This window comes from Talpa occidentalis, unplaced genomic scaffold, assembly GCF_014898055.3.
Source record: "Talpa occidentalis isolate TD23 unplaced genomic scaffold, MPIMG_talOcc4v2.1 talOcc4.2, whole genome shotgun sequence".
NCBI lineage: Eukaryota > Metazoa > Chordata > Mammalia > Eulipotyphla > Talpidae > Talpa > Talpa occidentalis.
The window spans coordinates 18,070,584-18,095,696 of record NW_023602073.1 but is presented as its reverse complement, the minus strand read 5'-3'; the positions used below and the strand labels follow the sequence as shown (position 1 = coordinate 18,095,696).

The 25,113-nt window shown below is 43.4% G+C and overlaps 2 protein-coding genes across 12 annotated transcripts in view; both read right to left on the bottom strand.

Annotated features, from left to right (window-relative positions):
- Window positions 1-10,706, bottom strand: part of LOC119251869 (zinc finger protein 420-like) — a 189,279-nt gene extending 178,573 nt beyond the window's left edge. For all 3 annotated transcript variants that reach the window (XM_054697989.1, XM_054697985.1, XM_054697995.1), the window contains exon 1: window positions 10,467-10,706. The gene's annotated coding sequence lies outside the window, so the exon portion shown is untranslated. The remainder of the gene's footprint in view (window positions 1-10,466) is intronic.
- Window positions 10,707-12,359: 1,653 nt separating this feature from the next.
- ZNF391 (zinc finger protein 391) lies at window positions 12,360-23,958 on the bottom strand. Of its 9 annotated transcripts, XM_037519086.2 has the most exons (7): window positions 23,326-23,375; window positions 22,903-22,957; window positions 21,862-21,938; window positions 21,353-21,561; window positions 20,948-21,138; window positions 16,994-17,093; window positions 12,360-15,989 (listed from the first exon to the last, which is right to left on the bottom strand). In XM_037519086.2, the coding sequence occupies exon 7, from the start codon at window positions 15,955-15,957 to the stop codon at window positions 14,866-14,868; it is 1,092 nt and encodes a 363-aa protein (XP_037374983.1). In that variant the 5' UTR covers window positions 15,958-15,989; window positions 16,994-17,093; window positions 20,948-21,138; window positions 21,353-21,561; window positions 21,862-21,938; window positions 22,903-22,957; window positions 23,326-23,375; the 3' UTR covers window positions 12,360-14,865. The 9 variants fall into 9 exon arrangements, with proteins under 9 accessions (XP_037374983.1, XP_054554003.1, XP_037374985.1 ...); XM_054698028.1 differs by lacking the exons at window positions 21,353-21,561; window positions 23,326-23,375 and adding an exon at window positions 23,890-23,958; XM_037519088.2 differs by lacking the exons at window positions 21,353-21,561; window positions 23,326-23,375 and adding an exon at window positions 23,833-23,877.
- Between the last annotated feature and the right edge of the window lie 1,155 nt (window positions 23,959-25,113).

Here is a 25,113-nt window from a genome sequence, read left to right as displayed (position 1 = left end):
TAGTCTATCATCATGGCTAAATAATATTTCATTGCATGGATATGCAACATCTTCTTAATCCAATGCCTTGAAGGAGTTCAAGGGATTATGTGTAGTGAAACAAGTCAAATGACAAAGACAAAATTTTGAATGTTTATGTAGTGGATGACTCAACAAAGCAAAATACTTATGAAAAAATAAATTAAAAATACTTACAAAAAGTAATGGACACATCCACAGGGTGAGGCTTCTAAAGGGATGAGGGAGAAAAGGCCAAAGCAGTATAAAGGATGGTAATGAGGGAGGAAAGTACCTATATAATTTATGGCTTAGTCATGAATTCTAATTAATAAAAAATAAAGAAAAACAATGATTTATTATGCTCATGGATTTGTGGGTCAAGAATTCGGACAGGGCACAGGATGGCTTGTTTCTGTTCTGTGAGGGCTGAGGCTGGAATCTGTGGACTCATGGCTTACACAGCTGGCATCGGTGCTGCCTGCTGACTTTTTCTAAAGGTCAAAACACCCACAGGTCGCCTTTCCAAGTGGCCTGGGCTTTCTTGCAGTTTGGTGCCAAGGTTCTGAGGGGAGCACCCTGAGAGCGCCGGGTGTCAGTGTCTTCTCACCTCTCGTGGCCTGGTGGTGGAAATCATGCCCTGGCACTTCTATTGAAGACTATTCATGGAGTCAGTAACAAAGTCGCACCAGGGTTGGGTGGGAGAACAGACTGAGCCTCTTTCTGGAGAGTGGGAAGGGTCTGGAAGAATGTTTGGTATAGGAAATACTGCTGGGTCACGACTATTTTTGAAAAACAGCCCTAAAGATTGAGAAGAGGCACCCACAGGAAGATTTGAGAGAAAGAGCTTTCCAAGCAGAAGCCACAAAGAAGACCCCCTCCCTCTAGCCTCTCCTCTATCCCAGAAATTTCCCACCATCCCACGCGCTGTCCTTTGTTACATATGCTCAAAGCAGGGATGCTCCCTTTGCCTTCAAAGGCTAATAGAGATCCTGGGAGAAAGAACCCTGAAAACTGTACATGATCTTTATCACTGCTCTTTCTCTCTAAGGTCAGGGAGCTGAGAAAGAACCGTGTAAGGACTAGACAGCACATAGTGGTCAAAGTCATCCTTTACTTCAGCTACTGGCACTCCGTTCTCAACACCTGATACATACCCACCTTCACCTCCCTTAGCATGAGTTCTTTCCCAGAGGTTCTTAGCCCTTCACGCAGAAATCCCCTGTAACCAAGAGTCTATTTTTACTTTTGATGTCTGACTGCTGACAGTTGTCAACCTCCTCTTCCCCTTCTGCCCCGTATGTGGGCAAGCTAATAAGCAAGCCCAGTTGATCCCTCCCTTAGTGTCCTGGGTGAAGAATGTTTAAACCACACAATCTCTGGCTTACAGTGGGAACCCTCACCCAGGCCCACCCCTAAAACACCATACCACCCCAAGTTAGGAATCCCTCTCTGCTCTCTCATGGAAGCCTGCCATGCTCTCCTCAAAAAGCCTCATACTATAGATAATAAACTGTTTATCACTTCCTGGACAGTGTGGGGTCATCAATCTAGACATCAGAACCAAACATTTAGGGTGGGGAGACCCATTCTGTCTCTGTGGGGTGACCACACCGCACCCCCCCAGTCTGAGTCCTCATAGGAATACAGCACAAGTTTGAACTGACAATCTTTATGCATAGGAGTCAGGAATCAAGTTGTTTCCCTGCAGAAATCCTGGCTCCACTTCAAAAACACGTAAAATAAAAATGATGCGGGATTGGAACAAGACATGCTGTGAAACCACACATTACTACTTCGCTCTCTGTTCTCTCATTTTGTGATCTATCAATACTGGAGAGTGTTGGCAGTTGCTAAAGGCTTAAGAAATATGACAGAACAAGTTAATGTTGAGGGAAAAAATCCTCTAACTTCTGCTAATGTGTCATCATTACATTTATATCTCTGTCCAGCTAATGGCAGAGAGTAGCTACCAGGAAAAATAGATACTGTAAGATAAAGGTCAGAGAAGTTTCTCTCCCTGTGAAGACGGTGTGGAGGGTGGGAGGGAAAGAGGAACCTATATGAATGACCTCATATGTTCTTGGACATACTTCTGCTTCAGGTGGGCTTCCAGGAGCTGGGCCGTGGATGAAACCAGCCCTGGACAAGGGCAAGGGACTTTACCTCCATCTTGGAGCATCAAGAAAACATCAAGGTTGAGGTGTGAGATAAGGTATCATGAGTGAAACCTCTGGGAAATGTAGTTCTGAGCAGATTTCCACAGGACCAAGGGCATCTGGAGCCATAGTTCTAAGGAGTGGATGGCCCCAGTACTGCCCAAGAAGGCCAGGAAAAAAAGAATCTATTAGTGAAGGGAGTTGTTTTAGCAGGAAACTGATGGCACAGCCAAGCCCTGGAAGAGCATTCATTTCCTGTGTCCACTGTAGCAAGTCACCACTACCTACCTGATGGCTTGACACAACAGATTTATTTTCACAGTTCTGGAGTCCAGAAGTCTGAAAAAGTTTTCATCACTGGGCCAAAATCAAGGTGTTGGCTGGGCCACACTCCTTTTGGAAGTTCTAGTGGAGAACCCTTTCTTGCCTCTTCTACATATGGTAGCTGCTGACATACTTTGGCTTATGGTTACACCACTCAAATTGCTGCCTCCTTTTCTAAGTCTGTCATCAAATCTCTGCCTGCCTTCTTCTCACAAGAATACGTTATTGCACTTGTCACCCAAACTGGTAATCAGGATAATCTTCCCATCTCAAGATCCTAAATTTAATTATATCTGCAAAGTGCTTTTTGGGTGTTTTTTTGTATTTATTTATTTATTGCCATATGAGGTAACATTCACTGGTTCCAGGGATTAGCACCTGGATATTTGGGGGAGGCCATTATTCAGCTTATCCACAAGGAGGAACTCTACAACCAGATCCAGTGGGGGAATAATATTCTGAGCTCTCTCTCCTCCTACCCTATGCAGTCCATAGAGATTGGCCTTTTCGTGTGGGGCAAAGTTAAGACAAAGAAATGAAATGGGGGGTGAACAGGGACACCTGTCAGTGAGGCAATATACCATAAGTAATCATCCACTCATTTACTTAACACAGAGCCTCGCGTTCCTGAAAATTAGGGATACAGTCTGACAAATGAGTTATCAGGCAATTTTGTCATTGTGTGAAGGCCACAGAGTGTATTTACAACACCTAGATGGCATGGCCTACCACACACCTAGGCTAGATGGTATAGTCTACTAGAACCACTGTGTACACACAGGCCATCATTGACTGAAACATCATTAAGCAACATAAAACTGTATATTAACCCCTCAGGCTGGACATGCCAGACACCAGAGAACTACTGATTGATATGATTGCAGGCCACAAAGAGTTTATACAAGTCTGGAAAAGATAAGCATGGGTATTGTGTACTGTATGGGAAAGAGCAATAAGCTTTGTGACATAAGTGACATAGGTCCAGGCTACCAACTCTCAGGAGAGAGGAAGAACTTGCAGCCAAGTCAAGAAACCCACATTAAACCAAACTGATTTTCCAATGAATTCCCAAGTCCGCCCTGGGCCTAGATGATAAATATGACTGGGCAGATGCAAATTAATGATCTTCAAGCTTGTCACAGAAGGAGACAATGAGCAAGATCTTACTGACCAACACATAGTGAGGCAGTAATACAATCAAAAGGCAATTAGGAAATCACAGAGCAATCCCAAGGTATGTTCTACCAGGGTCGGAACAAGGGGAGTTTTATTTTATTTTTTTTTAAAGATTATTTATTTATGCATACAAGAACTGGGGTACAGCCCAGAGGTACGGGTTGGGGGAGAGGACTCACCAGAGACACAGTGGGGAGCAGAACAAGCAGACTGACTGAAATACACTGCTGAGGGGAGCAGCGGGTGAGACAGGAGAGATGTGCTGTGCCATGTGGTTAGATACCTGGCAGGGGATCGAACTTGAGCTGCAGAGGCTGTGGATAGCTTCACAGTGCTGTGCTTAACCCCTTGCGTCCCCAGGGAGGCCCAAGGGGAGTTTTAAATGAATCCTCATTTAAGGGAAGTGGTCTGAGCTTAGGTCACCTGTGGTGAATCTTTTTGAATCGGTTCTTATGTCCATTTGTCCATCCTCATTGGTGGGTGCAGTTCTTCACAGAGAAGGCTCCAGTGTGGGATCTGCTGTCATGATGAGCACAGTTTTAATTTTCCTTTCTCTACAAGCAGGTGTAGTTTCAAGGAGAAAGGTAAAATTTAACGGGTTAAGGAATAAATGGACAGTAAGGTGGAGAAAGGAAGAAATATGCAGTAGTCTTTTTTTTTTTTTTAATATGCAGTAGTCTTAATGGCAGTCTGGCTGCATCAGGAAATAATGAGCTTAGTGGTAAAAGTGGCCTGTGGGTTTAATAAAGATGTGTTTAAAAAGAAGAGACCTACACTGAAAATTGAAGAGTATGAAAGCAGTCATAAAGGAGGCAGAAAGAAATGGAATCTCTGACAAAGTTGGGATAGATAGGAGCTGAGTTGTAGATATGCAAAGTGTGAAGGACAGAAGGTTGTGGGTGGGGAGCAGATGGCAGGCACCTTTTAAAGGCGGCAGCGGAGGAGGTGAACTTTTGGAACAAGAATTTAAAAGAGATTTTCCGGTGGGAGAGGAAAAGCACAGGCAGCAGATGCTGCATTGCCCACAGGCGTGGGGAGTCCTGCCTGCCGGGACCCCAGGGTTCCATGTAAAAGGCAGAATGTATGCTGGATGATTCATCCACATGGACATCGATTGAGTCAACAAATACACACTGAACATCTGCTCTGTCAGGCACGTTTATGTCACTCACAATGAACTGAGACATGAAATAGAGCAGAAGGCCTCACATCAGATGTTAGTCATGTATGTGCGAGAGATTGGAGGAGAGTGAGCTTTGTGGGAGAGCATCAAAGTAAAGGGTTCTAGGAAGAGCTGAGATTTACTTTAGTTTCAGAGGTACTGTGGAAAAACTAGTGAGAGGTACTGGGAAAAGAAAGCACTGACCATTAAAAAGTTAACAGTGGAAGTAAAAGTTCTTCATTTGGGCAGTGGCCAAAGGATGACTTGAAAATTAAGCAGGGGGCCTCGCTGGTGGTGCAAGGGGTTAAGTCTCAGCACTATGAAGCTATCAGCAGCCACTCTAGCACAAGTTCAATCCCCAGCCAGGGAGCTGACCCACATGGCACAGCAGACCTCTCCTGTCTCACCCGCTGCTCCCCTCAGCAGGGGATTTCAGCAGATTAGCCTGTTCTGCTCCCCACTCTGTCTCTGGTGAATCCGCTCACCTCCCTGTACCACTGGCCTACACCCACCCCAGCTTTGTATGCACAAATTAAAAAAAAGAAGAAAATTAAGCAGCAAAAATTAGCTGACCTCATTATTCCCAGAAATATGCTAGTACAAAATTTGTAAAACACGTTATAAAAAATTTCAAATAGAACATAGTTTAATGAACTCCAGTAAATCCTTTTCCCATTTTCAACAATGGTCAATATTTTGCCAATCTTGTTTACCCTTGATTTATTCCTGGAGCAATTTTGATACCCAGATATCTTACTGTTTGACTTGTTGTCTGTGTTTCTTGATGCACATAAGCCTAAAGATAATGCCACTATCTCAACTACTGATAATAACATTAACAATAATTTTACAAAATTGTTTTGACAATAGCAGTCTGAAGCATTTGTAGGGATATCAAATAAAAATACTGGTGTTTAGAGAGCCTACAAAAAAATGCTGCTACAGGGACAGGATTAGTTAGCATTCCAGTGGTACCATTAAGAATTATATTGAAGTGCCTCCCTGATGGCACGAAGGGTTGAATGCAGCGCTGTGAAGCTGTCCTCAGCCTCTGCAGCAGGAGTTTGATCCCAGGCTGGCAAGGAAGCAACCCACATGGCGCAGCAGAGCTCTCCTGACTTGCCCGTTGCTCCCCTCAGCAGAGTACTTCGGTCTATCTGCCTGTTTTGTTCCCCCTCTGTGTCTGGTGGATCCTCTCACCTCCCACACCTCTGGCCTGTACCTCAGTTCTTGTAATCATAAATAAATAAATCTTAAAAAAATGAATTATATTTAAAACATGTAACATGGAAAGATGAATGTATACAGTAAACATTTTAAGTATAAACTATAACTTCTGTTATATATACACATGAACTCTCTGTATCTAGCATATACAGATATAAGCACACATATAAGAAGAAAGAAAGAAAGAAAGAGGCAAAAAGAACATTTACTAGTATGTCCAGAGATGAGCCTAGGGTCTACATGGTGTCCTGAGTTGCAGGGAGGGAGGCAGGGGAGCGATAGGCGAAGGCTCCGTGGCCTCTGGGAGAGCTGAATTAACACTCAATGAAGTAACTCATCTTCAACCTCACAGCCTCAAATCAGAAAAGCAAATGAATTCAGAGTGTGGAAAATAGAGGTTAAATCAGGAAACCTAAGTAAAGGGGTGAAAGATTCACTTTTACACTTCGTATGAAAAGCTGTGTCATGTTTTTCGGGTTAGGCTGCCCTCCTACAAAGAGGCTCACCAGCGTCTCCCACTGCGCTTCCCCAGCTGCCGCCCGCCTGCCAGCCTCCCAGCACCCGCCAGCCTCCCAGCACCCGCCAGCCTCCCAGCAATACAGTCTTGGTAGCACGAGGGACTCTGCCCTGTGACTTCTGGGAACTAGAATCTGGGCTTTGTGACGCAAGCACTTCTCGGAGGCTTCTGGGAAATGTAGTTCCCTGCTGTAGGCTGCAGACCGACCAGCGGGCCAGGCAAGGTGGTTTGGAGAACGCTGTGCAGCGTTCTCCTGGAGCCACCTCTGCTTTAGGAGGAGGGACTGGAGATTCCGCCTGCTCTCGCCTGCTATCAAAGAGGGTTAGGGATCCAGTCCGTGTGTTATGAGCCCCATCACTGGATCCCAAGGGCGGATAGAGAAAGCTGTGTATACCAGGTGCTGTACACGAAGTAAAGTCCTGACATAAAAAGTTCCAGTGTGTTGGACTGTGTCTGAAACCAGGTTTAGAGAACTTGTTAGACAACCGGAACAAGTGCAGCCCAGTAAGTGAATCCTAAAGCTGATGCGGCTGAATTCATTTCAGCTTCACAGAAGAAATTTAGTATTAAGGTAAAAACCACAACATTCTCTGTGAATATCAAAGAGTGGTAAGTGGTTGGGCTTACTTTTGTTTCAAAGACTCAGAAGGATAACGGATTAAAAAAGATGATGTTCAAGAGGAGAAGGAAAAAATCTTCAATAGGTGGAAAAGGGGAAAACATTGTGGAAGAGAACTCTTAAAAAGAGAGCTGGGGTAAACATCTCTTGAGTTAGGGTGGGGTTTAGCGGAAAGGAGTAATATCACCCTCATATCAGATTATCAGTCCACTTCTGTTAGCTTTTGCTGAAAGTGTCAGGATGATCTAAGAAATTAGTAAAACAAACAAAACTAAAAACCAGCTTGCATTGCCGCCTCCAGTGGGTCAGGGGAAGGGACAAGGCAATAACTAAACCACTTCAGAGCCCAATTTCCAAAGGTGTATTCGTGGGTAGGGAGGTCCAGAGACTGAAAAGGATGTGGTCCCCAGACCCAGGCAGGCTAGAGTCAAGCCCAAACTCTGCAGTTCACATGTGTGGCCTTGATTAGATTATGTATGCTTCCTCCTGTTTAAACTAGGGACAATATCACTATGGATGTCTTTCCTAGGGTTTTGTAGTAATTCAATGAATTAATTTACATAAAGCTTTAGAACAGCAGTTTATGGATAAGGACTTAGTGTTATTTGTAACTTTATTATAATAGTTACTACGACAGTAGTTTGCTCTTTAAGCACTCCCATGTGTTTTAGATTTCTTATCAGAGGATTCTTGTGGGGAAGTGAAAATAATGGGGAAACTGATGTTCAAGCTAAATGACTAACCTGTGTCCACGGAGCAAGAAGCAGTGTGGGGGCCAAGAAGTCACATCTAATAGATAATTTTTTTTTTACCACATGATTGTCCTGGTATCTTTCTAACTTGCCCAACTTCTTGCAGAATAATTTTGTATACACTTCAAGGTCATATGACAAGTTGAGAATTCAGGCAGTCTTCGGTTTATTAACAGAAAAGATTTGATTTTTGACTGTTCAGACAGGCCTTCCCAAGACCTGTTATTTTGGCATGTGGATTTTTTGAGCAGAGGTCAGTCAAGGCTCACAAAAACACTTTACCACCCCTTAATCACCTACTAAGAAAAATAAAAATTACGAGTATTCCCCAGAATTGGAATTTTTACCAGAAATAACCTTTCTGTCAGTAAAACCTATCTGTACAGGAGGGCAAACACCTAATTACAAAGTTGTTAGTCTCCACCATGAGTCATCTCTTCAGCATGTGAATTTTCCTACTCTCTGCTTGAAAACCATTAGCTCAGGATATAAACCCTTATTTTGTCCCACTGGGTTTAGGATCCACATCCATATTCTCTTTTTTTTGCCCCACATCCATATTCTAAGTGAAATAATTCAGAAAAAAATAAAATGATCTCCAATGTGGAGTCTAAAACCAAACACACAAACAAATCAAGCTCATAGATACAAAGAACAGATTGAAGGTTGCCAGAGGAAGGAGGTAGGTGAAATGGATTAAGTGATCCAAAGGTAGAAACTGCCAGTTATAAAATGAGTAAGTCAGGGTGGTGTCATTACACAGCAGTCACTATAGTTAACAATGCTGTATTGCATACAGGAAAGGTGCTTTAGATTCATCACAGGAAAAATAAACTTTTTGTAACTATGTATGGGGACAGAATTAACAAGACTTATTGTTGTAATCACTTTGTAATATATAAAAATATTGAATCATTATTATATATTTACTTTAGTCAGGAGGAGAAAAAACTATAATACTAACATTATATGTCAATTATACCATAATTTTTAGAAATTGGGATTGAAAAATGAATATACCGATTCAGTAAGCATAGTCAACAATGCATTTTTTCATTTTCATTTTTCAAGTATTAAATTGAGATAAGACACAGAGCTCCAAATTGCTAAATCAAAAAGCTTTAAAACAATATTAAAAGTGAGAGGCATGGTCAAGTTTTCATTCCCCTAATAAATACTATTCATTACAGAAGTCTGCAATCTGAAGCAACAGTACTCTTGTAAAAGAAAACCGCACAACTCATCAGCCTTTCCCACACTCTGTACCTAGACAGTTCTTCCTACTCATGATAAGGTCACATACTATTCCACATCTTGCTTTACCACCACCACTTGCATTTTAGCATTAAACCATGCCATCCTTTTTTAGAAGATAGAGAACTGGAAGCTGTAAGTGCTGAGCTCTGTCTTAAATTAAAAGCTATGACACATAAAAACTATGAATATGGTTACCAACCAACCAGAGCCAGGACACTGTTAAGGGCCAAGTCCCAGGTACAACAGAGCCACCAGCATGTTCCTGCATGCCCACACCTCTCCACTACCAAAAAGAAAATGAAACTGTAACAGGGTAGTCCCCAGAAAAAGGGGAGGTTCCAGGTTTCCTGCCCCATCCCAAAGGAGGGTGGACTGAGCAGGGAGGAAAAGCTGGAGAGGAGATGGGCGAAGGAAGGAAGCAGGATGGCGAGCCACAAGGAGACCTGGAGGAGGCACATGTTGCTGAGAGATACATGAAGAAATTGTGCTTTCCTTTTGGTCATGGACTGGGTGACACAGATGTGGGTGAGAGCTGTGGGGAGGTGACAATGGCGGTTTTTGTCTTGATTTTGATTTTGTTCTTTTTCCCCCAGACTTGTCTGGTTGTTTCTGATCCTTTTCTGTGGGTCCCCACTGGAAGATGCTTTAGACTTGTGGCAGGCTTTGGGGCCTCGCTCTGGCCCAATCCTGCCAGGGTGGACTTTTACCCATGAGGGGAGGGTAACTTTGGGTGCTTGATTTAGAAACTATATTCTTTGCCTTTCCTGTATTGTTTCCTAATTGTATTAAAGTTCCTTTTCTTTAAAGTCTCATATGTTTTGTGTTGATGCAGTCATGGCAGAACCTATTTAGGGAAGGCCCTTTTGTGGGGTGTGGGGCGCCCCTCTCCCTGCCCTGTAACAAAACCACCTGCTCAGGATTGCAATTCGAGCAATCACGCTTGACAACCTTCCTACCAATTAGAATTGCACTTACTGAAAACCTTATTTGTGTAAAGCAGACCTAGCCCTCGCCTACACAAGCATTGTCCCCCTGTGCTTCTCATCACCAAACACACCCAGCTCTTGGGGCGGCCAGTTCAGGAGCTTCTAGACTCTGGTAGGGTGCAGCTTGCGGCCCTGTAAGGCCCGAATATTGTTTCCTGTAATGCTGGTCCTGAAAAGCAGGCGCCCTAACGTTTCTGACACAGACACCACCACTGCCGTAACTGGCCCAGATGTTGGCTTCTCAGTGGAAGCGTAACAAGTGATTGTTTTGAGAGAAGAAACGGGCTTACCTTGACTGTGACTGCCGGGGTCCTGAGGCCTGGCGGTGCTGGGGCCATGGGGCCGCGGGAGGAGCCCAGTGCTGGAACCTTCCCCGGAGAGTCAGGCAGCCTGCGACTAGGGGACCTCCTGGTTCTTTGGCTGAAGGTGATTCGGAGCTTCCCCCAAGAAGCGGGAAACTAGAGACGGGGCTTCTGGTGACCGGCGCCTGCCGGGTGGCTCCGGGAACTGCCAGCCATGTTGGAGGAAACGCCCGGCCCGGGTGGGCGCCAGACTACGGCGGCCGCGAGGGGCCTGCGTGGCCCTGGCCCTGGCCCCGGCCGCGAGCCTCCTACCCGCCGGATGGTCTCGCGCTCGGGCCACAGTTGCCAAGGGATGGCCAAGGAGAAAGAAAGCCTTCTCTCTCTCGGCCCGCGCTGAGCGACGAGTGTGGGCTCCGAGTAAGGCGCATTGTTTTGAAGATTCCTCCTTCCGCCTTCGCCAGGTGGCTGTAAATCGCTGGCTTGGGAAGATCCTCCTTCTTCACCTTAAAATAGGGCTGATCTCTCTGCCTTCTGACCCGACTTTCCCACCAAAAACCCTAAAGACTTTTGTTCCAGGTTGGCTTCTTTTTTTTTTTAAGATTTTATTTATTTATACAAGAACTGGGGTACAGGCCAGATGCGCAGGAGGGTGAGAGGATTCACCAGAGACAGAGCGGGGAACAGAACAGGCAGACTGACGAAATACACTGCTGAGGGGAGCAGAGGGGAGACAGGAGAGGTCTGCTGCGTCATGTGGGACCCACGCAGGCTGGCCAGGATCGAACCGGCGCTGCAGAGGCTGCGGACAGCTTTACAGGGCTGTCTGTGCTCAACCGCCTGCGCCACCAGGGGAGGCCCAAGGTTGACTTCTTTTTAAAGATGCAGTTTGATCTTAGCAGACCTTCAACTTATGTTTTGTGTTCATGACTAACTGCTGAGCGTGTGTCAGAAGTGCAGTTCATGCCCTGGTGGCTTATGAGAAAGTTAACAATAGCAATTAAGGAACGTAGCCACTGGTCACTCTTCTGCGTTACCCATTTCTAGTCACCATTTTCCCTTGATCTTACCTTTCTTTGCCTTTTTCTTCAGTTGATTGCTGCTTTCTCTTTCCCATTATCACTATTCTAAGACACCGGCACCCTGCCTGGTTTCTGCCCACTGTCTTCTATTTCCAAACAATTATGTGTCCTCTACCCCAACTAAACTTAATTAGCATGAGCAAAAAAAAAAACTCCTGTTATCCCCTTGTTGCCATAAAGATTAAACCCAAACATGATTTTGTGCTCAAGGTTTGCCATTATCTGCTCAATCCAAATCAACTTGCTCCGTTTTTTTTTTTTTATTTCATTGAAATCCCTGCCATAGGGATTTCCAGTGCTCCTACTGCAACAAACTGAGGGTTATTTCCCACTTCTAAACATTTCCTTACACGGTTTCCATTTTTTTTTCTAGATCTTGCCAGGGTCCAGCTTTAGAGGCTCATTACTGGTGTCAGCAGAAGTGGAGTCAAATCCTGATCCTTGGAGAAGTTATTAACACCAATAAACTTTAGTTTATTCACCCCATAATGTGACTTTATGGCTCAAATGTATGAAAAGAACTTTTTCCCCCAATACCCAGTAAGTACCTGAATTTCTGCTACACTCTATGCCCTTTTCCCTCCAACCCTACTATATCTGAAGGAACAGTCTTCACACCTGCCTTTCTGAGCATTATATGAGCTAAATAAGTATTCACTGGAGAAACTACTGTGTGCTCGGCATTGTGGAGGATACAATATTTTACTGCTTTGGTGTAAAATGCTTTCTATAATTACATGAAGGCCGATGGAAAAATTCATCCTAAATCTATTAGGAAAATTTTGCTTTCCATGAAGAATAGACATTGTTTCCTTCCAAGTACAATGTAAGCAAATGACTGTCTCTCTTTAGTTGTCAGAATAACTATACTATAACTTGTCCTGATCTTGATCTTCTAGGCACTTTCTCTGTTCTCTAATGCTGATCTGTTTATGTTTTGATGGCTATTGCTTATTACTGCAGTTAGAAGAAATATTTTCTAACTTACTTGATTGTGACCTGGTAATGAAGTATAGACCATACAGGGAATGAAATCAAAGGCTACAGGTAGCTGTGAAGCAGTAGCACCAGAAAAATTAGCATTTATTGGGCACTTTCTATATATCAGGCACTGTTTTCATCACCTAACATGAATACAATCACTTATTCTTTACAATAGTCTCATGAAGTGGAAAACCAGGGGGCCTGCATCCCTGAAGTTCTAATGTATATAACTAAGGGTAGGACAGAGAGGGTGATAATTGGACGAGGTTATGTCACCATTCAAAAGACAAGAGATTACATTATTAATCACTCCTCGTTTAGGTTACAACTAGAGTCCAGGACTGTACTGTACTATGTATTAGATTGGGCTCCTAAGAGATTTAAGACAACTGACTTCAAAGCAGTTTATGCAAAAAAGCACCTGAAGGAAACAGGGAACTATAAGATGGTATGTAATATGGGAGAATAATACAAACCATCACTGCAAAGGACTCCTACAAAGATGGGACAGGTATCACAGAAGAGGCAGGACTTGAGTAGAGCCTTTTAGAAATGGATAGGATTTCTGGAGTTGCAAGGAAGAAAGGCTGTGTGAAAGGGTTGCCATGGAATAGTTTGAGAAGCAGCCAAGCATGAGAAGGATGGTATAAGGAAAAAAGACTAGGCCTACTCACATGCATTGAGGAATAATGAAAAGCAAGTAAATGCAGTTGATTCCTGAGCAATGAGTTTGAACTGTGTGAGCCACTTATATCACAATTTCTTATAACAGAAGACATAAACATGATATTCATAAATACAGGATAGCACTCTAAATGTATTTTATTTTCCTTATGATTTTCTTAACACCTTTTCTCTAGCTTACTTTATTTTAAGAACACAGTACATAATACATGTAACATACCAAATATGTGTTAACTGATTATGTTGTTGGTAAGGCTTCCGGTCAGCAGCAGACTATTAGTAGTTAAGTTTTGGGGGAGACAAAAATTATACATGAATTTTTAATTGCATGGGGGTCAGTGTCCCTACCCATTTTTTTCAAGGGTCAACTGTATCCAACTGTGGAAGACACTGAACACAGTTTGAGGCATTTCCTGGGGATTATGAGAAGCTGATCTTTTTAAACAAAGTGGTAGTTTAATCAAGCACCTAGACAGACAGAAAGACAAAGGCAGCAACGATCATTTAGGTCAGAACTATTGAGGACTTGTCTGCAGCAGTAAGAATAGAGAACAAAGAAATCAATGATTAAGCCATTTCATATGAAGTCTAGCAGATTTATTACAGCAGCTAGAGAAATCAGTAAGCAAGAATTGCAGGACATTTAGTGACTACTCAGCATCTAAAACAAGATTTCTGTTTTCGAGAAGTTTTACAATCAAATAACCTCAAGAATTACAACCAAATAAAATGAGATTATTCTGGTCCAATTTTCACCCACAGTCACAACACTGATCATTGTTAACCAGAAGAGTGCTGGGAGGTAGGAAAAGGATCAGCACCAAATCATGGATCCCAGAAGCTTAAATTTTAAGGCATCAGAGTGGCCAAACATGCCAATTCTGCAAATGTCAAGTAGGAAAAGGACTGAGAAATAGGCACCTAGTTTGTCCTGGAGAAATCAGTTTTATATTGGTGAGAGTAAGAGCCAGAGTGTGTAAGTTTAATAATGTCTGTAAACAAAAGAAAAAATTAAAAAAATAAGGCAGCATTTTTCCCCAATATAATGAAGACATGAAAGCGTTTTAGGATATTGATAAAAAGGATGAGATCAAATAAACCAGGATTAGTTAGGCATTGTAATAGAGCTATGGTTAAAGTTGGAGAAAGGAAGAGAAAAACCTGTATAAGTGTAGAGACTGAATTTACCTCAACATTATTATCCCCAAAGGGTGGAAAGTTTTCAGTCTTATTCTGAAACTAGCTGCTTCTTTTCTTTACAGGAGCCATCAAATAAGAAAGCACACACACACATACTTTAAAGAGGATTTCCTTTTAAGGGAAGGGGCTGAGGTGGTTGGGAAACTGGGCTTACTGGTTGTTCAGGGACACAAGTCCCATAGAAGAGAGAAAATGAGGAGCTACAAGGTGTCAGGTAGTTATACACTCTAAGGTTGAAGCCCTCCAGAGTATTAGACTGGATCCATCCTTCCCTTGTATCGACCACTTATTTGATCATTTAGATCACAGAAAAAAGAAGAAGGAAAGTAGGAAGGTTAGCTTGAAACTGGCTTGTAGCTAGTAGGGAAGGAAAATCCAAACAAGTATGTATTTTTCTTTTCAGCTATGCCCTGTTTTTTACACTAGTCAAAACTTGGACCTCACTCTTTAGTGTGAAGTTGCTGATGTCTGATGAGGGTTGAACTCTGACTGAAGGCTTTTCCACAGTCATTACATTTGTAAGGCTTCTCCCCCGTGTGAGTTCTCTGGTGAATAACAAGGGATGAGCTCCTACTGAAGCCTTTCCCGCACTCTCTGCACTCGTGGGGCTTTTCTCCAGTGTGGATTCTCTGATGTTCAACCAGGGATGAGCTTCGACTGAACACTTTCCCACAGTCACTGCATTCATAAGGGTGGTCCCCAGTGTGCGTTCTCTGATGTTCAATGAGAGACGAGATCCAACTGAAAGTTTTTCCACATTCACTGCATTCGTAGGGATTCTCTCCTGTGTGTATTCGTTGGTGCTGAATTATGGTTGAACGGTCGCTGAAGGCTTTCCCACATTCGTTGCATTTGTAAGGTTTTTCTTGAGTGTGAGTTCGCTGATGTTGACTAAGGTTAGTGCTTCGGCTAAATGCTTTTCCACACTCACTACATTCATATGGTTTTTCTCCAGTGTGAATCCTCTGATGTAGACTAAGGTGTGTGCTCCGGCTAAAAGCTTTTCCACACTCACTGCATTCATAAGGTTTCTCTCCAGTGTGAATTCTTTGATGTTCAATAAGGTGTGTACTTCGGACAAATGTTTTCCCACATTCATTGCATTCAAAAGGCTTTTCTCCACCATGAATTCTGAAGGTTTTCCCACATTCATTGCATTTACAAGGTTTCTTTTGTGGAAAGCATTTTTGGTGTTTGATTAAGTCTGAATTATCTTTGGAGCTTTTTCTAGATTTGGGGGCTGTAGCTCCCATTGGAATTTCCTGCAGTGTATTAAGTTTTGAACTTAGATTAAATTCACTGGATTCAGGGCCTCTTTCCCCAGTGAAAATCTCCTTGAGTGTCACTGATACTTTTCTGATTGCTGTTTTCTCAAAAGAAGATTTCTTCTGTATGGGAATTTTTATCTGCCTTGATAACTGGCTCTCATTTGTGTAAGTTTCTTCATTCGTAGGAGACTGGGCAGTATTTCCTCTGAGACTTTCCATTGCTGACTCTGGAAACACAAGTCCTTCACAAACAGCCTGATTCATGTGATGCTTTGGTTCAGTTCAAATCTCCCTACCTGAAAGACATTTAAAATGCAAATGTTACCTGGTCTAGTGCTGAGAGCTAGGAAAATAAACCAGCAAAGGAAAAGACAATAAAGTCATGCAATTCACTGTACTCGTTATATGGGGAGAAAATAAAAAGGGATAGTGGAAGAGAAATGAAGACATCCAGAAGAGATACTGCCAGAGCTTCTTATGGTGGGCATGGTGAGCATAGAGACATGAAGAAATCGGGAAAAGATGATTGAGTAATATGCAAAACCAAAAAGAGGAGAAGAACAGATAAACCAGTGAAAAGATGTAGGGAATTAAAAAGTAAAAGGAACTATTAATTATGGTAGCTGGTTGGTCATGAGACTAAGATAAAGGAATGAGAAGTGTAAGTACATTCAAGTATAAAAAAGATAACTCCAGGGGCCTCCCTGGTGGAGCACTATGAAGCTATCCTCAGCCACTGCAACATGAGTTCTGATCCCTGGCCAGCCAGGGAAGTGACCCAATATGGCGCAGCAGACCTCTCCTGTCTCACCCGCTGCTCCCTTCAGCAGTTTATTTAAGTATGTCTGCCTGTTCTGCTCCCCACTCTGTCTCTGGTGAATACACTCACTCCCTGCATCTCTGGCCTGCACCTCAGCTCTTTTACGCATAAATAAATCTTTTTAAAAAGGTAACTCCACAAAAAGAAAGTAAAAATGGCACTATAAAGCTTAGATGAAACCATTTTCTTGGCATTGAGAGAGAACAAAATTTCAGAAATGCTAACTATCACACTGTCCCCACTGTGGCTCAACCCTTCTTCCAAGTAGTTTAGTTATTCTTTGAAACGTGTATAATCAGAGACTATCAGAAGTTTAACAATTACCTTGCCAGAGCTTAACTTGGAACTCACCTAAGTCAATTCGCTTATATGGCAAATGGAGAACATCTCACTTAAATCACCAAGCAAATTGCTAGAGTTTAGACAAGAACATTAGTCTCCTAAATACCATATCCATGGTCTTTTCACAATACCACTCACCTAGACAGGTCACTCCCCTCTTCAGCGCCATGAGGATTCAGTTTCTATCATTATTCTCCATCCAACTGGATGATCATGTCCAGTTCCCATGTGGGGATTCCTGCTTATTAGAAATGACATAACACAAGACTATTGGTGCTGGAGACACGGGGCTATTCAGAGCTCAATCTTAATACTTTATTCTATAGAAAAGAGCATCTGAACTTTCACAGAGACTATGGGAGGAGTGGCTGGAGAAAAAGGTATCTGGAAGGGGCTAACATTGGGTTCTGTCAGGAAGATTAGATTATACATATCGGAATCACATATGGAACTTTTTAGTCCAGATGCCTCAGACTTAGTGAAATATAATTGAGCATTTGTATCTAATATAATTATGTATGCGCTGACAAGTTGAACTGCCCAGAAAGAAACTTAGAAACACATTCTGAGGTGCCTGAAAAATGTGCTGGCTGGGGACCAGCTGCCCTACCCAACATTCCTCTCACAGTGAGGGTCTAAAACATAAACTAAGGGTCCTCCCTGGTGGTGCAAGGAGCTAAGCTTCAGCACTGTGAAGCTATTCGCAACTACTGCAGCACAAGTTTCATCCCTGGCCAGGGAGTTGACCCACATGGTGCAACAGACCTCTCCTGTCTCCCCTCATTGCTTCCCTCAGTAGTGAATTTCAGTCGATCCACCTGTTCTGCTCCCCACTCTGTCTCTGGTGAATCCTCTCACCCCCTGTATCTCTGGCCTGTACCCCAGCTCTTGTATGCATAAATAAATAAATCTTAAAAAAAATAAAACATACACTCAGCTTCCCTTGGACAGGTGGCTTCCACCTTCTGCCACAGGGGCCAAACTTCCCAAGGATTCTGGGTATTAGGCTACCTTTCCCAGATGACTCCTTTTAAAATGTTGGTAACCCACATTCAGACAGTCACCAAGCAGTCTATTCATCTCCCCACTGATGAGATTGTTGTTGCACTTGCCTTATAAGAAGGAAGCACAGGACTGACCTACATTGAGTGTCCAGCAGTGCACCTGCCTCCAGCAACCTCTCTGCTGGGAACATGGGAGGATCTGGGAATCTCTGCCTGTTCTTCCTGCCTCTCTCGGGACTCTGAAGTTTTCCCATTAAAATGTTTTCTTTGTGAATTCTTCTGGAGCCCTTGAGCATGACAGTAGGTGCGAACTGTTTACCAGCTCCCTGATGTTTCTGCTCACAACACAACTTGAGATCTCTTGGGCTAGGAATCAATCTGGTTTCACAAGTTTTTCTTTTCTCAGACTGTGAACCTCCCAGATGTGGAGGTGAACCCTGGAGGATCTCCACCAAGGAGTTATGCTTGGAGACCTTCCAGAGAAACAGAATGATGCTGTCCATGTCTGGCCTCACCAAGGACACACAAGGGGGATGGGGAACTTGAAAGCCCTACCAGTGGGTTGACTGAGGAGATGGAATTTTTACTTTATTTAGATTCTTGCAGTAAAATCCAGGTTGGCTGCATTTTACTAGGTTTGCTGGCCCACATTCCCACATCCCAGATCCTTAAGCTACTCCATCACTATTTTGTTGCTGTTATCTGTTATTTCTGTCTTTTATTCCGACAATCCTCAAGGCAGCAGTACCACATCCTAGGTAGAGTTTGGGGAATATGTGAGGGTTTTTTTGGTTCTTATGTTGTTTGGATAATGATGGTGGGAAGAGAAGAAAATTTAGGAAGGAGGCATCACAAGATTGGAAACTGGCACCAAAAGACCAAAAACTGGAGGTGGGGGTAGAAATGGTTAACAGAGTCATTAAAAAGTTATAGAAAAGTAAAGTGTCTGGAGGTGCAGACCAAGGCTCAGACCAGTGGTGGGGATATGGAGGTTTGGGGTCATTGGTCCTTTTAAATCTACCCAGTCAAACCACATATAGAAAAAATCCTTAGGGGCCTCCCTGGTGGCACAGGGGTTAAAGTCTCAGTGCTATCAAGCTATTGCCAGACACTGTAGCATGAGTTGGATCCCCAGGCAGGGAGGTGACCCACATGGCAGAGTAGACCTCTCCAATCTTGCCTACTGCTCCACTCAGCAGTGTATTTCAGTAGATCTGCCTGCTCTGCTCTCTGGTGAATCCTCTCACCCTCCACACCTCTGGCCTACACCCCAGTTCTTGTATGTATAAATAAATAAATCTTTTTAAAAAATCCTTAGGTGCAAACCCTGATATATTGAATTTAAAAGCAGTTAACAATCCCACAAGGAATGAACCTCTCCCAAAGAGAAGACTAACAGTGTAGTTTCTGCCCTGGTAAGGTGCAGCTACCCTGCCTGCCTGTGCCCAGCAGGTGCTTCTCTTCACCCATCTTCTACCTTTGCAAAGCAGCAGAGACAGCTCCTTCCCGGGCTCGGGCTTCTAGCCTGGACTATGGAGGTGTCTCTTTGAACAAGTCTGTCCCATTCAGGGGCAGTTCTTTCTGCCCACTTGTGTCTGTGCGAGCATCCTATACTTCAGTCCCTTTTTTTCATAATAAACCTGCCCTACTGTATATAACGAAATGTCTCTGCCTTATGGGGAAACTGGCCTGGGAAAACTCATTAGGTGCCGCTGAAAGGGGAGATCTGATGAAACTTTTTTCAGAGATAACCCAAAGACCCTGCTCTCAACCCAACACCTCTCCAAACTAACATCTGATAATGCAATTGGATTTTATTTATTTTTCTTTAAGATTTATTTTTATTTATGTGTACAAGGACTGGGGTGTAGGCCAGAGGTGCGTGGCATGAGAGGATTTACCAGAGCGTGAGGGGAGCAGAACAGGAGGATCCACTAAAATACACTGCTGAGGGGAACAGTGGGCAAGACAGGCGGAACCCACTGCCCAGGGATAGAACTCCCTGCCCAGGGATAGAACTCAAGCCACAGTGGCTGGCAACAGCCTGATAGTGCTGAGACTCTAACCCCTTCACCACCAAAGAGGCCCAGCATTTGGATTTTAGTAGAAGGCATGATGAGGGGCATTCCTGGAAAACAAAGAGTGTCCCCTTATTCTGCCAGACTTTCAAAGGAGCTGTTAATATGGTTACCTAAGACTAGAACCTAATAGAGCTTTAAATATTAAGATGTAGGACACCTTAAAAGTAGGTAGAATATTCTCAGCAAGAAAGAACTGGCACAGAGGTCAAAGGAGGTGGCCAATTTGAAGCTGAAGATTCACTCTCATGCTTATTAATATCTTGATGACTAGTAAACTGTGCCTATTCAATGTTAAATTACCTATAACTCACCTAATACATGTGTACTGTTGAGTATACACTCTTGCATACTATGTGAAAAATAATGAGTGAAAAAATGTAGTTTTTTCATTTCAGACATGACATGCATGACTGCATTGTGTGTTTGTGTCTGTGACTCATATGATAGACATAGAAAAAACATGGAGGAAACTTCCTCTATTAAAACTAAAACAAAAACTTTAAGGTGAGCGCCTGGAAAAGGCCTTTCTTTGGGTCTCTTCATCTCAGCATTTTATGAATATTGACTCATTCATGCCTCAGTGATGAGAGGGGCAATATTATTAATCCCACAATGCAAGTGAAGAACTTGAGGCAAAGAAAGGCTAGGTAATTGGGACCAAGGTGAAGTGATAAATCCTGAAATCAGACTCATACCCTACATAATCCTTATTGCTTCCCAACAGGCAGAGAAAGAACATCCTAGTCACACTTTCTGTTCCATTCCCTAAATGACCAAGTAATCTAGATCTCAGGCATCCACATGACCTTGATTCCAGAGAACCATGAGGTTTAGAATGACTCCCTCTGAGAGAGGATCACCCTGAAAGGCTGCAATAAGTCCCATCTATGCTAAAAGCCCTATCTATGTAACCTAAGGATTAAATTTTTCAGCCCCCAATACAGTGCTAAGTGGCATCCTTGGCATGAAACAGTGAGATATCAGAGGCCCTGGGTATAAGCACTTACCCAAATTATTTGGATTTTGGTCATAGCTCTGTTTGTAGTTACGTAAAAGCCAGGGGGAAATAATTAATCTGCTTTCATGTCTCCTTCTTGGTCTTCTGTCTGAGATGTTAGACTTGATTGTTTGGTTCAATGCAATATGGTTCTTGGAGTTTAATTTTAGATTCCAAATTCTGGGAGACATACCCAGCTGCCTAGACCAAGGGATAAGAATAGAATAAACTGACTCTCAAATCTCTTAACTAAGGTACATGTTTCAGAAGAAACCATTCAAGAAACAGGCCAATAAGCCTGTTTTTCAATAACTGAATGATTAACTAGAACAAGGAGGTACTAAGGAAGACATTAAGAGTAGTCAACAAGCAAACAGAGAATAGTCCCACCCTGTGCAAAATTTGACAGACTCACCTAGGAAGGGAAGTTCTACTAGAAGAAACAGATGTGTTCAGATGATACAAATGTTCAGAAAGAAGGAAGAATCCTTAAGTGAGATGCAGATCTTATAGTGAGATAAATACTTGCTTTTCCCTTCTACCTCTTCCTGGCTTTCTTTTTGGTCAAAGGCAAAGGTCGAAATAGGTCTAATGATGTCTACATCTGGCCAATAGCAAGCAACTCTAAGGAATAAAAGAAATGTCCAAAAGTAATCCCACTTTCTCTCAGAGTCAAAGAAAAGGACAATAGACACTTATATTTGGGTTTAGGTCCCTAGTTCTTTAATGATAAAAGTATGGGCCAAGTCCATACGCTAGGTGATATGAGGGGGCATATAATCTACTCTATCAATTTCCTCTCATGGGTATAAGATAAAAGTGAGTAGGGCAAAAATTCCCTACTTCCTCCTGAGGGCTGAGAAAGAAGGCAGCTGACACTGCGCCCCTAACATAAGCTTGTGCATCCCCAAGCAAGTCACTCACCTTTTGAAAAATGTGGTTCCAAGCTTAAAACGTCATTGCTAGTACTGCTTGTCTCTCTTCATAAGCTTCTGTGAATGCTACAAGTTAAAAGAAGGCAAAGTATGTACATATTTTGTATAACATGAGCTTATATTATTGCTGACTTCAAATGAATTAATTTTAAATTTGTGATCATGTCCATTAAGGAAAGATGATCTCAAAAAATTCATGAGGCTTCTTTCAAGAGCTGCTGCTCTAAAGTATGGACAGACATGTTCTTTTTCCTAGCTTGACAGAATGCACATGAAATGGGGAAAGGAGGGCCAGTGGATGTGACAAAAGTCTCAGCAGAAGCCCCAAGATATAATTCAGAGAGGTTAGAAAGTCCTCTCTCCACAAGGTCAGGGATCTATATTTATATTTACCCAGGATCCATCTAAGAGGTTCTGCCAACATGGTTCCTTTCCTTTTCTCTTTTCCTCCTTCCTTCCTCAGATGTTACTTAGACACCTTAGTACTCTATGGACACTGTATCCCTACCAAATAATTATTCTCTCAAGTACAGTACCCAATCTGCCCTTTATCAGATCTTAACTTTCCAGCCCTAACAGCACTGGCCAACTTCTGTCACCCTAACCATCTGATAATCTTTGGATCATGCCACTTCCTCATAATCAATTCCTAATTCAGGAAGAATTCTCCCCTATTTCTAGTCCCTTTAAAACTGTCATTCAGAAGGAAACAGGGTCTGAAGATTCTGTAATCGCTCTAGTCTAGGTGCGCTGCTTTCTAGTATGGAGCTGATTGTTTCCTGGAACCTTTGCCAACACACAAAGGAATCCGTAGAAGAGACTCGGCAGCCTCAGTTCAACCCCAGATCAGAGAAAACCAGGTCTCCAGGGCTACCAAGAGGTAGTCTTTGGGCAATAGAGTTCCTAGAAATTGGCTCAAAATATTAAGTTCCCAGAATTCGATATACAGATTTCAACCAACAAATAATTAACATTTACTATGTTCAAGGATCAACTCTCATTATCAAAACCACACAATAAAGTTACTCACAAGCTCTGTAACTTCGAAGAAGGTACTGGATCTCTGTGTGCCTCTATTTTCTCATCTGTAACATGGGATAATAACAGTACATCACATGGACTTAATGGCAGGATTAAATGAGTTAATGCAGGTAAAAACTCGCAATTGCGGAGCATGGCACACAGTAAGCACCTGGGAAACTCTCCGGTATCGAAGCCCGCGGTCGCCCAGGTCGAGGGGTGCAGAGCGCACCTCGATATTTTCCATCTCCCGGGCCGCCCTGGAGCTCACCGCCCGCTGTCAGCGCCGCAGAGCGACCACACCGAGCCCCACCGAGATGCCCCCTGCCCGATCTGCCACCAAACCATCCACACCCTATTTGCCCGTCTTCCCGGAGCCTCCAGACCGCCCCCCAGCCCAGCCCGGCCCGCAGGCCCTTCACGTCCCACTCACCCACAGCCCTCCCGGCGAGCACCGGGACACGCCCCGGGCGGGACCCGAGTTTCCACGGAACCTGCGCGCACCGGGCTCGGGGAAGCCGGAAGGATTTTAGGAAGCCCCTGCGCGGGCCTGCGGCCCCAGGGCGCCCGGGGTCCCGGGGTCGCGTTTCCACTCGGAGTCCTGATCATGGCCTGGTCAGAGTGGGGCTTGGTCACTTCCCGATCTGCCGCGCGGACCTAATTCTTCAGGTTTACACGACCGGTTAGAGGACGGACAAGAACACAAGGAAACACTCGGGCGGCGCGGCTCTGCGCCTGCGCTCGAGAGCCGGGACCGCCCGGTGGTGCTCAAACTCGGCGGGTGGTCTGGCAAAGCCCCTCCTCGGGTGCCTGGGGAGTTCAGAGATTGGGAAGCTGGCCCCAGAGGCCCGAGAAAGCAGGTCTTTTAGAGCGCCGGAAGATCTTGAGAGATTCTGTCAAGTATAACCCAAGCCAGTGGTTGTTAAATAGTTTAGCGTACCCAGGGAGATGGCCAAAAGACAGCTTCCCAGGCTCCATACTCAAGAGACTGACTCACTGGTCTGAGGGAGGTCCCAGCAACACTGCATTTTTCAACGTGCATCCAGACGATTCTGTCGCAGGTGCTCCCCAGTCCATCTCTGGAGAAACAGAGTTTTTGCAGTCTAGATGTTTAACTTCAAATTAAATGCAGGTTATTTCTCAATATCCATCAAGAGACATAAAGAATAAAATCAGGACTTTACCCTGATGCAGTAGATATAAAGGAAAACACCTTTCTACAGATAAATTTAATGCAAAGTGGTATAGCAGCGACAATGAGATGGGTTGGTTTAGAAAAGAGTTAATGGCAAATAGAGCAGAGGGCAATCTATAAAAATGTTTGTAAACTGAAAGAATGGGAAGGATGTGAAATCTGTGGGTTAGGTATATGACAGCTGTGTGCAAGTACCATAGAATAATCCAGGTTTTTATGAAGCTGTCCGCAGCCACTGCAGCACAAGTTCGATCCCTGGCCAGGGAGATACCCACATGGCGCAGCAGACCTCCCCTGACTCACCTGCTGCTCCCCTCAGCAGTGTATTTCAGTTAGTCTGCCTGTTCTGCTCCCCACTCTGTCTCTGGTGAATCCTCTCATCCCCACACACACCTCTGGCCTGCACCCCAGTTCTTGTATGCATAAATAAATAAATCTGAAAAAAAAATCCAGGTTTACTGAAGCATGAAGTATGAGGAGCAGGATCCAAATGGTAAAGCTATAAGGAACCTGAGACAATCTAATTTTATAATTTCTAAAATATTTTAATTACAATTTTAACATTTCAATTATATTTTTAATTAAAATATACAGAACATCAATGTTGCCATTTTAACCATTTGAAGGGTAAATGGGATTTTTAGTATGTTCACAACATTATGCAAACACCACCACTATCTAATTCCAGGATATTTTCATCACCCCAAAAGAAACCCTGAGCCCATTGAACACTCAATCCCCATTACTCTCTCCTCCCAACCTGTAGTGGCCTCCATTTATGTCTCTAAAAACTTGCCTAATGTAGATACTGTGTGTGAGTGGAACCCTTACATCAAACCCAATATTTGGCTTTTAATGTCTGGCTTATTTCAATTATAATGCTTTCAAGGTTTTTATGACTGAAAAATATTCCATTGTATGTATATGACAAGTTTTGTTTTTCCTTTTATCACTTATTGAACATGGGTTGTTTCTAGCTATTGTGGATAGTGCTGCAGTGGACATTGTTTATGAGTCCCTGTTTTC

Bases quoted from the DNA above. Each gene is read 5' to 3' on its own strand.
- ZNF391 (XM_054698028.1), bottom strand. From the start codon at position 15,957: ATGAATCAGGCTGTTTGTGAAGGACTTGTGTTTCCAGAGTCAGCAATG.